General features: G+C 41.7%; 1 protein-coding gene across 5 annotated transcripts in view; it reads right to left on the bottom strand.

Moving 5' to 3' along the window:
• Positions 1–236: 236 nt before the first annotated feature.
• Positions 237–12054, bottom strand: part of mideasb (mitotic deacetylase associated SANT domain protein b) — a 26193-nt gene continuing 14375 nt past the window's right edge. For 4 of the 5 annotated variants that reach the window (XM_040041252.1, XM_040041250.1, XM_040041249.1 and 1 more), the window contains exons 8-13: positions 10270–10345; positions 9287–9375; positions 7159–7302; positions 6620–6742; positions 5475–5674; positions 237–3785 (exon numbers count right to left, since the gene is read on the bottom strand). In XM_040041252.1, coding sequence (XP_039897186.1) covers positions 3551–3785; positions 5475–5674; positions 6620–6742; positions 7159–7302; positions 9287–9375; positions 10270–10345 — 867 coding nt within the window. In that variant the 3' untranslated portion in view covers positions 237–3550. The remainder of the gene's footprint in view (positions 3786–5474; positions 5675–6619; positions 6743–7158; positions 7303–9286; positions 9376–10269; positions 10346–12054) is intronic. The other variant, XM_040041253.1, reaches the window with a different exon arrangement.

Raw genomic sequence — 12054 nt, 5'->3', positions numbered from 1 at the left:
AATATGACATAAGCCAATCAGATGTGATTAAGCCATCACAGAACAGCCTGGCTCTGGGCACAGATCAGCATCCTCCTCCTTTCCTCTGCCTGAATGAACTGCTGCAGCAATGCTGCCCCCTTGTGTGCTGGCTGTGAAGTAATGCAAACAACAGCAACTGTCACTGTTAGAACTTTATCAGGTCTGGTTTGGTGTAGTGATCGTGAGGGGTGAAAAAAGTGACTCAGAAAGTCCTGCAGAATATTTTAAAACTTTAATATACAGTGCTTCATAAATCATTACTAAAAACACAGGTGGTAAAAATCAAAACAAATAAGTTACACTGTAGTAAAAAGCACTTGAGATTCCTTTCTGTTTTCATCATTAGTGTGAACCTCATATGAAAATAGCATAGAAAGTATGCAAACATAGAATTCCATTCTTATATAGATTTCTAATCTTTAGCTAAATAAACCTTTTGTCCCCTCAAAATTCCCTTAACCGGCCAGAAGAAACAAGGAAAGCTCGTGGCCTCGACTTCACCCACAAGTCTGCTTTTAAGAAGCGGGAACACCTTTTTTCTGTTCAACATCCCCCCCTCCCTCCCCCGGCATGAACCCAAATAAAAAGAAATATAAATTAACATATCAAACATGTGAACAGTCTGCAATTTCTTTTCTCCGCACTAACTGGTGTACAGTTAAACATCTTACCTATCAGCAGTCAGACACACACAGACACACACGTTCTTTTAACACGGTGCCCCCCTGCCACACACATACACAAACACACACACACACACACACACACACACACACACACACACACACACACTCGTACGTGAACAGTCTGTGCATAGACCCAGGTTTAACTTGTGGACTAACCGGTAATTGGAGCCTTTTCTCCCCGCTCCCCCGAGCTCCCCCACTGTGGTTTGTCCTTTAAAGGAAAATAACCCTTTAACCCATTTGTTGCCATGGCAACAGAAGCTGGCTCTGGGCTGAAGGGCTTAACACAGATATGCAGCGATAGACAGATCAAAACACACCGTCTCCGTGGTCCGATTCGGCGCCTCGTATCAGCATAAAGTAAACAGAAAATAGGCGACCACAGATGCACGGCGTAGGGTTAAAACGATTTCGATATCAGCCTTTGATCAGCCACACTGTTATACAAGTCATTTAAATAGCTTCCTTATCACAGCTATACCACTAACGTGCATTTTATTTTATTTATTTCTTTTGCACACGTTTCCATTTAATTATCAAATGCATTTGTAAGCTGAGTCACGCTGTCCTTTAGCTGCTGCTGCTGCTGCTGACGACCCCCTCCCCACAGCCAAGCTCTCATTGGAGCGTGTTGGTGCCACAACAATCTATATGCAGACTGAGACACTTTTCCATGCTGACTAAAGAGAGACACTATTCTTCTCTTCTGTCGCATCATGCTTCAATTTAGAAACACCGAATATCAGCAACCAAGTGCAAGAACACGAGTTGAATAACGGCACTGACATTTGCCTGCAAAGAAAAAAAAATCAGGTACTGAAGTAGAGAATGGTCCCCCCCCTTTGTCCCTATCTGTATGTTTTATAGTAAACAGTCTGTGTGAAGTGTTTATAGTAAACTTAGGAGCAAACACTCGAGGGGAATTTGTATGACAGCGATAAAACCCTGTAAAGTTCGAGCTTCCATCTCTCTTAATGCCTGTGTTTCAGCTTTTGCCAGTAAATTATTTACCATCATCAACAGTTTGTGGGGAGTGTAAATAATGAGCTGTGGCTGACAGGTTTAGCTAGAGGGCATGTGTAAGAAAAAATAATAATAAAAGAGCCAGATTTAAGAATCTGTGAGACAGACGAAGCAAAGAACTGCCTCTAAAAACCTACAAAATATGACATTTTAGTTTGAACCAGCCACAAAGAAGAAATTTCCTTTTGTATTCCGTCGGTAATTAGATGGAAGTATGAGGAAAAAGCTTACTGAGGTAGAAAGTATGTGCTAAAGGCCTACAATATTGGTTCAGTTAGCAGTGAGCAAAGTTTCTGCTGCTTCACTCATTTGTTGATGGAAGTAAAGAATTTACTTACACAAGATAACGACAATTTTAGTTTGCTTGAGCCAGATTGTACAAGCAAAAATTTCCACTATTATCCAGACTAATTTAATTGAACTATCTCGAGTTGGTCATTGCCGTTTTCTGCTTCAATGTGTGCATCTGTAGAGACCTGCAGTTTCAGTCTGAGTCAATGCTTCCCATCAGTTACAGCGGTGCCAGTGAGGCATCCGGAGCAGCTGGTTGTAAGCATGAAGGAGAAGGTGGGAGGGGGCCGGGTGGGCTTGAACACTCAGGTAACAGGGGGTCAACTTGTTCTATTGCACATACATCTCTGCCTTTTCTTCATTTCATGTTTCCAAAAGAAATCTCACAGTTATAAACAGGCAGCAAGTAGCATTATTGAGTTTTTTTGTTTAAATTAAAAAAAAAAAAAAAAAAAAGCTCTGGACAAAGATGGGAAAAAGCGCTTAATTAAACTGCAGCCAATACCAGAATATAATATTATTAATAATAATAATAATAATAATAATAATAATAAACATAAACAGGAATATTCACAAAAAAACAACAATAACCGTATACAGCTACACAGGCAAAAAAGAAAAAGTAACGTCACCTGTATACATATCAATAAAAAAACAACAGTGTAAAATTGATTGTCATTTTGAGATAAAAAGCATAACATCCAAGGCATCGACAGTGAGGAACTAACTGGGAGCTATAAAAGGTGACGGGGCTGAAGGTGGAGTAGGTGGAGGGGGGTTCACAGAACAAAAGCCCAATGAACACAGAGAACCCATTTGGCGCACATGCGTCTGACAAAGCTTTTGGCAGCTTTGTGTCCAGGAGAGCGGCGACACAGAGGCAACAGTTTGCACATGCCATCCATCCATCTGTCCGTCCCGGAGCGGAGAACCTAACAGCACGAGCCTCCGTTCGCTTCAACGCTCCCCCAGCTGTCCGATTTTAATGTCTTCAAAACTTCACCCGATGCTGGACGGTCGAGATGCAGCTTTTAAGCGGGTGCTGTGGCTCATCGTAAGAAGCGAAGTAGAAAAAAACTAAACAAAAGGGGGTCTGACGAGTTCCACACCTGTCAAAATGATGCAGGGCGAGTTTCAAACTGGCGAGGAAGGCCGCGGCTGGGAGTGGAGAAAAAGGACAGCGCCGAAAGAAGCGGCATGGCTTTGATTTGACCGAGCCCTGTGACCAAGAGAGGTAACACTTGAAAAGCTTTTCAAGCAGAGTAAAGGGGAGTTGGTGAGTTTTGGAAAGCACGTCGTTTCAACACGAATAAAACACTCTCACTCAGTCCACGCGTTCACAGTTAAATGAGGACACGGGAGCTCATCTGTCCCTGAATGTGCCAAGTAACAGAAGTCTTTTTGTTCCACAAAAATTTACAGAAACTTCACAGGGGGGGAGGGTTTCTTTATTTATTTTCAACTGTCCTTCTCCTGTCCAGTAATCAAACCTCGCTACCGTTGCATTCGGTGTGTACGGTCATTCCCATTTACTGCCAGTCATCGTCGTCCTCGTCCTCTGCGTCTGAAGAGTCATCATTGGTGCTGTCGCCGCCCACCTGTCGCGTCCCGTTCTGCTGCCGCGCAGCCAGGATGGCAGCGGCCTCGGCTGCTTTAGCCGCCGCCCGCTCCTCAGCCTCCTTCTGCCGCAGAGCCGCAGCCTTCTTCTCTTGCTCGGCGTGGCTCTTCATGTGAGCGCTGCGGCTCTTCACTTTGTAGAAAATCCTGCAGGGTTAGGGGAAAGCAGGTCAAAGATGCATTTTGCTTTCATTGCTCAGAGTGGTTATATTAATGCCTTCATGCTTTACAAGCAGCTAAAATGCAACTCTGCATAATCGCCTCATTTAATATGTACGGCTCTATAAATATGCAATCTGCTACTCTTGCTATAAAGAGGAAAGAAGTGCTGTTTGTGTTTGTTAAGCAGGCTCAGTTAAGCTCAGTTTGTAAGTCTAGAGGTCAGGAACACAAAGCTGCTTTCAAGCATAAAAAACAAACAAACAAAAAAAAAAACCTGGTACTGGACGGACACTGGACACCAGCTACGTCCTGGCTATGTGCGTCTGTTTGCAACATGACAAATGGAGGTGGCTGAGCACACACAGGGCACGTGTAAGACATCAGCCTCCAACATCACTATTATCAAAACAACTAATCATGTGTTGCCAGAGACAGATAAACCTCTTTCCTCATCACTAGGTCTGACTTGTTAGATATGAAACTGTGGTTCTCTAGAGTTTATTTTTGAAACAGTCAGTCACACATTGGAAGTTCCTCAGCCATGTCATTGACAACTTAATTTCAACATATTAAAACAAACAAACAAAAACTATCGGGTACCAATGCAAAGGGAAAGACATGCAAAGAAAACAAGGCTGTTTGGAAAAAGGTGGAACCCATTTCAGCTGCTGTTTGCCTGACATGGTCACAGTAAAACAAACCGCTTAAGACTGAATATGCAGAATTTGAATATATAACTTTATGAATTATGGTGTAGAGAAAATGTTCAAAGCCCACTAAGCAAAAAGACATCATTATAAGTAAAAGGGTTCAGCCGGGGGGGAGTTATTTTATTATTTTAGAGAGCACAAAATGAAAATTAGATTATACACTCTGGGAACTACCTCATAAAGCCTCTTTTATTCAAGTTTTATTGAAATACTGCACATTATTCAACAACTCATATAAAGGGTTCTCACACATTTACTCTAAGCTCAGTACTTCCAGACAGCAAAGAATCTGTCTCTCTGTAAAGAATGAGGTCAAAGTTCACTAGCATACACGAACACAAGCTTCTAAACAACAATGATTTTCACTACTTTTTGTGCTTTTTGTGAAGAAAACATTACAACTCCAAAGAGTACTAAAATTCGATCATTTTAGCTCCACAATAAATCTCATGTCATGTGACACAACAGCAGATCTGCGATAAAACATTTCAAAGCTGTGAATCACCTAGCTGGATATCTGTGGTGGAGGACAGTCTATAATGAGGACACTGAGCTGGTGTGAAGAGCAAGTGTAGTGCTCTTCAAGTCATTGGGTAGAGCTGCACTGACAGGAGGTGTGATGTGCCGTATCTACTCTGTGTTTCGGTTGCTAGGACACAGTTGGCAATAACATGGCCGGTGTTGCCAGAGGACGAGTTGTTATTTTACCAAAGCATGACAGGACGGTTTGATTCTTTCAGAGAGACACCATGAGACACTTCTCTCTATTTACCATTCATATTCCAAGTGGGCAAAAGAAGTACAAATATTTCCGACAAAATTTTTATTTTTCCCATCTTGTCCTGTCTAAGGCTACTTACGCAACTCGAATGAGTGCTGCTGTCATCTTTACATAAGCAAACAGACTCACCCCAGCCTCTCCGACACAACAGCGGTGACTGATGCCACATTTCTGATCACTGACCTGCCACATTTCTTGCAGGGAAATTCCCCTTCCTGACCAGCTGGGCCTTTGTTGCCTGTCGAAGGAGTCGTCTTGCGGGCGTTGCTTTCGTAGCGCTGTTTGGAGCTGGGAGGTGGCGGGTGAGGGGGGTGAATAACCCGGGACAGCGACTGCTCCCTCCCCGTGTCGTCCTGGCCTTTCATAATCAGAACGGTCCCAGGCTGCACACCCAATAAAAGAAAGAAGTGCATTAACATGAAAGCTCCAAAACACCTTTAACATAGCTGCTTAGTGCAGCTGAAGCCACTTTACGAGCAGCTTTTATATAGAATAGCTTCACAACGATATGCATGTGGATGCATAAATGAGGACACAATCAAACTGCAACATATGCACAGCCTGAATTCATCTTTAACATTTAAAAATGAAAAAGAAAGAAAGGAGAAAAGTTTCTTGTTGAGTCACCGTTGCCCAACAAAGACTATGGAGTTGCACAATGCAGAGCAGAGAGCTGAGGGGAGTACTTGAGTTTTCTTCTCCAAAACCCCAGCGGGGGGCAGCAAAACCAACAGCCAACCAGCAACTCAGGCCAGGTTCAAAAGGACAAATCTTCAACTGACACATTTCTAAAGCAGGAATCAGTTTGCCGCAAAACATTTTCCATAAAATCTAATCTTATCTTCCCAAACTCTCCTGCAGTTTCTCTTTGCTTTAAATTAATTTATATCAAACTTATATGTTCAATCTAAATCAGTCGATATACTCGCTTTACAATATCTTTTAGAATAGTTTGTGTGTGCACAAAAGCAAAAAACTAAAGATGATTAAAATAAATTACATTATTTCTACTGTGAAAAATTATTTTTGTAAAAAAAGCACGGATATTATACTACTAAATAACACACTATATGCGATAAGTATAATGAGTATAATAACCACAGTAATGATAGAAATTCAGTGCCACCAAACTAGAGCACCAACCTTCGTATTCTGGGGTTGTATTATATTAAAAATACTGTTTTACTCATTTTATCTCATCTTTGAGGACAAAGAGGAGAAAACACTGAAAGGAGAGACTTCTGCGCTCGCTGCTCAGCTATACATGTTTTCATTTAATTTATTCACGCCATCATTAATTCATGCAGCTCTTCTAATTGCACACGTACATTCTCTGTGGACGGCAGCGCATGAGACGTCCTGGTAGGGCAGACATCCGGTTTCCTGTCAGCTGACCCTTCCCATTTCCTGCTGTCCTCCTCCCGCTGTGGCTCCAGTCTGTGAGAGCCCTGCTGGTCCAAGAAGAACATTGACTGTAAGACACACATGTCTGAGGGAAACTTACATCTACTAGTATACAATAATTTTGAGAGCTATTTTGTACATGACTTTATTCGCACTGTGGCTACTTAAATACAATTATAGCAAACATGCTGATATAGAGATATATATATATATGCATGCAGCACTATTCAGTTACCATAAAACCCAAACAGCCTGCAGTTGTACTTTTTTTTAACATGCTCTACCTTCTATTATCAGTGTGTAAGGTTACTGTAGACACCATGAACCACAGTTGCAGACAGCTACAGACTTTTACATAGTTCAGTTCAACAGCGATCAGTGAGGATATTTGCATGTATTAAACAGACATCCTTTTATCTGCTATTTTCTGCAACGCTAATGTGAAACATGGTTTAAGACTGACCTTGCGGTCCATCTCCTCTTCTGTGGTCTTGCTTTCCAAAGGCTCTGTCTCACCGTAGGTTAGCGTACCATTGCGGCCAGTCTTCACACGCTTCTTATAGGTGTAGTAAAACTCCACACACTGGGCCACTGTCTTTGTGGATACCTGTGAACCGCAACCGCGCTCTTTATTAGTGAATTTTAAACATTTCTCTTTTTCATACAGTCGCTCTACATGGATGAGCATTTCAGAGCTGCTAAAACAAGCAATCGCACCCAAATGACTTCTTTCTGAAAACAAGAGTTCAGAGCTTTAAAAAAAAAAAACAAACAACAACACATGTGTGTGTGGGTCTTTTTATGCATCATGGCATTTCAACTTCAGCTTAATTATATCTGATTGCCTTGAAAAATCTTGTTGCAAATTCAGCTGGAATGATTCATTTCGATATTGATTCATCTGCCATTTCCTCCACCTCTCTTTTTTTTCCTTTTAGTAGTCAGTGAATTATGGTGTCAATAATGACAAACGCCCATCACAATGATAGACAATGATAATGACAATAAAAAAAGAAAATGTCAGCACTAAATCTAATTCAGAAGTTTAAATTTGATATGACTAATGAAGCTAAAATAACCCAGCTAACACTGTCGCTACCACTTGTCCAACTACACTTTTTGATGATCATTTTGTACTTAATTCAGTTAGCTTAATCAGCTAGCTCAGCGGTCCCCAACCCCCGGGCCTCGGACCGGTACCGGTCCGTGAGAGTTGAGGCTCAGGTGTGAAATGTATGGTTTTCAGGGTTTTTAAATCAGTTTTCAGCGTTATTTTGTTATCGTTTTTTATCGTTTTTTATCGTTAACTCTGTTTTCCTGGGTCTTTTCACGTGTGTTATGAATAAATCTTCTTTTTTTCGGTACCAGTACTAGTTTTATTTTGTTGTATTTATCCGCGACACCTTAAAGGCCGGTCCGTGAAAATATTGTCAGGCATAAACCGGTCCGTGGCGCAAAAAAGGTTGGGGAACGCTGAACTAGCTGATGTGCTTGGTGCAGAGTGGCAGGTAAGGAGCTCTCCAGCCTCAGTCTATAGTAAAGGCATGGACCATGCTAGTGCCCAGTATTAGCTTTCTCGGGTTCACTGGCTAGAGAGAGGCTATTTTAGTAAAGCAATAACCCGAATGACAAATGATGCCACATCACCCTCTCTTAAAGTGAGTGTGTTTCCGTCTTGACGCAAACCAATGATAGTTAAAGTAACCTTACAGGGGTTGTATCACATCCACCATATTGGATGTGATGCAACATCTTCTGGGGGAAAATTGGTATTCCCAAATGGTTGGCAAGGGATTGCTGGCAGTTGTTGGGTGAAGCTGATCACAAATAGGGTTTTACACCAAAAACATCTTTAGGATTCTTTTGGTCACTAGCAGATATTTGCAGTTGCCTGAAGTTGTAGAGACAAACTTCTCTTCAAACAAACTCCAACTGCTTTCAGAGCGGTAATAAAACTTGGAAAAGTGTGCAGTAAACTGGAAAATGATAAAATTTGCTTTGCTTTGAAAGCACATGGCCCAAGTTTCCAGTTCATGCTGCACTTTTCACAGTTTCACAACCATTCAGAAAGTAGCTGGCGAGTCTGCATGTAGGCTGACCACAGCAATCTGCTCGTGACCAAAGGCACAGTTGGAGAATATACATTTTTGTCCCCTCATGATCCCTGGTTGCCAGATGGTTATGAACCAGCCTCTAGGCCTGTGTAACTAGGGCCTTATTCACTGACCCTACACTGTTACTATAGTTATCATAGGTCCAATATGGCAGACAAGTAAACGTCATGTGCAAAATCCTCAGGAACCTCAGCGACACTGAAATTTTATTTTTGAAAGAAAACCTCCTTGATCTCTGAAATGGTTCAGACAACAAAATTGTATCATTTTGCACTTTTGAGAAAAACCTGTTCACTATGAGACACCAAAAAAAAACATCAAACCAAAAGGAAATACTTCTATGAAGCGACTCAAAGGAAGAAAAATATCATGTCTACAGTGATCATAGTAGAAAGTGATCGACAGCTACTAGATGGCCTTGTTCTTCCATCACTGTAGTCTGGACTTCCCTCTCCTTGTGTTTGAAAGGACACATACCTGTTTCTGCACCGTGAAGAAGTCTTTCTTGTATGCAGCGATGCCTTTGTTAAACTGGCGTCTCTCAGCTGCTGTCCAACTGTCTGATCCTGTAGAAAGACAGAGGAGGAGGAGGAGAGGTAGAAAAAAAAAAAAAAAAAAATGCAGTTGTTAGTTTAAAACACTCCAAAACTATCCGTTTCCATATAAAGTGTGTGTGTGGAGCCTCATCAAGTTCACTTCCACCCCCACTCTCAACACACACACACTACTGGATAAACAAAGGCTCCCCTGTCTCCTGCTTGGGATTAACCACATGCTGCAAGCCTCTCCAACCCCCCCACCCAATTCTCCTACTTCCCTCATCACATTGACTCTGACAATCCTCCACAGTCACCGACTAACCCGCCACGGCCACACTCTCACTACTGCAGCTGCTGCTGCTTTGAGGCAAGGCAGAGGGCTCAAAGTCAATCACTGTTTTAATGATGAAAGCACAAAAACTGGGGCTAAAAAAAATGGTCTAAGGAATGAAATGAAAAGCCAAAATATGCACACATGGGGTTCATCTTGGGTGAAATCAGAATTCTCAATGATTTATAAGAATTTTTTTGAGTTTCTTGAAGTACCAGCTGGTTGGAGTATAACAGAAATAGCAATAATGGATATGACTTTTACTTGACAAGGTCACAAAAACAAGGATGGTGCATAAATACGGTGCAATTTAATTTGAATTTAATCTAATCTGATCTGATAATCTTACCGTATAGCAACTTGCTTTGTGCAGTCAGTCTAAAAACCCCACGTTGTGAACTTAATATCACTGCAGACCGAAACCAACCAAACAACTTGGATATGTTTAGTACAGAAAAAGGCTTGAAAATCAACTTTTTGATAGTGAATCCACTATTTTTTTTTTCAACTTTACAAAAAAATCTCAAATACCCTTTTTTTTAAAAAATCTAACATTATTTGAAAGAAAAAAAAAAAAAATCTTAATTTACCTGAGTAATGGTAGTTGGACAAATGATGAGACTTTGGGAAAATTGGATTCCTCAGCATCAGCATGGACAGAGCAGCCTGAAAAACAAATAACATACCATTAGTGTTTGAAAGTGAATAAACACGGCACAGCAGCTGCACAGCAGTGATTGTTACGAGCCTTTATACAGCCAGTCCCTCCTGCTACACAAAGCCAACTCCTGCTCTATTAGGCGCTCCAATTGTGCTTTTATAGATCCGTAAAACACTGAGCCAAAGCGTGAATCAGTTTCTCACAGGTAACTAGGGACTGAGATAACCACTGCTCTCACTTTCCCTGAAAATGCCAGGTATCTGAGGGCTTTATATCATAATTGTACGCGCTCTCTGCCATTGTCAAAATAACAATTAACTTTGTGCTCTTAAAGGAGAAACTGACTGTGCATGAATGCTGGAAGGCGGCAGCTTGAGCCGGCCCGCTGCAGAGAGTGGGCGCTATGACAGCCCCCTCCCCCTCCCCTCGTGGTTTCCTTGACAACGTTGGACCACTGCTGGTCGCTAGGGCCTGAAATCTTAACCAGCAGCATCATAAAGCACACTGACAGCTCTACTACTACACTGCAAGACAACTTCTGCTTCAGTAATGGAAGTATTGATTTAAGATCTGCATTAAAGTCACTGTAATGAAGTGCAATGTAATGCGCAATGCAAAGAGTCTTCCTCTGCTGATGAGTATCATACATAATTACCATACCATCATCAGTCACATCCTCTTTAAATTGTCTTTACACTAAGCCCCTATCAAGTGTGACAGAAGAACACTTGTGTGTTTCAGGAAACAGTGACTGACATTTAGCATTGTTTTTAAAGTCAATATATATGAAAAAGTCACTGGATGTTCAGTTGCTGGGAATTTAATGGGGTTGATATGGTGGGTAAGAGCCACTAGAGATGCTGCCTCCTCAACATTTAACAGCAACCACTCTTTGACCTCATTACAACAAGCGCAGAGTCTATTATTTCTCACACACACTGAGGTTTGGTGTGTTTTATGTAAATGTTTTATTATTCTGCTGTTGAACGCAGCTGTGAAAGTTGCGTTTCAGTCGGTGGCTTACATGTTGCAGTATCAGCACTGAAATCTTCACTAGATCGATCTGTTCATGTGCTCAGATGCAACTAGTGGTCTGCAGTAAGTATGAGACACAGGATGCACCATAGCTGCAGTGTAGTGGAACACCCGTCTGTCCAGGCAGATTTCTCAGGAACGCCACGCTGAGTGATGGCAAGGTCATAAACATTTATGTCACATGTTGCATTTAAGGCGCTTTTCTCTTGCGAGTAACGCCAAGAAGAATGTGTGAACCTGACAACGTGACTGACAGCCACGGTACATTTTACTGGCCGTGCTGTCTTTTTCTCTGAGCTCAACGTGTGAAACAATGCACTAAAGCACACTCAAAACATAACACTAATCACCTGGGAATGCAGCCAACAATTTCATCAACCACTAAAGATATGTTCACTACCACATATGACAAAGAAAAAAGGCAGATAGCTCTGACTAAGAGCATGAGAGCTATCAAAAATGTGGCACATTTCTTTTAAAATCTCCCTTAACCATTTTATGTTTATCAACTGATTAAATAAGTGTTTCAGCTCTACAGCCCCCAGCAGCACATGTACCTCTTTGTGCCTCGATACAGGAGGATCAGTCTGCTTCTGACTAAACGGCCAAACGGTTTTACTATCTCTGTCATCTCAGGCCACCGGGGTTTCAGAACAGAGTAAAGTGAAATTCTACTGAT

The sequence above is a fragment of the Simochromis diagramma genome, unplaced genomic scaffold (assembly GCF_900408965.1).
Source record: "Simochromis diagramma unplaced genomic scaffold, fSimDia1.1 OVJJ01000304.1, whole genome shotgun sequence".
NCBI lineage: Eukaryota > Metazoa > Chordata > Actinopteri > Cichliformes > Cichlidae > Simochromis > Simochromis diagramma.
The sequence above is the reverse complement of the archived record's forward strand: the minus strand, read 5'-3'. Positions and strand labels throughout refer to the sequence as shown.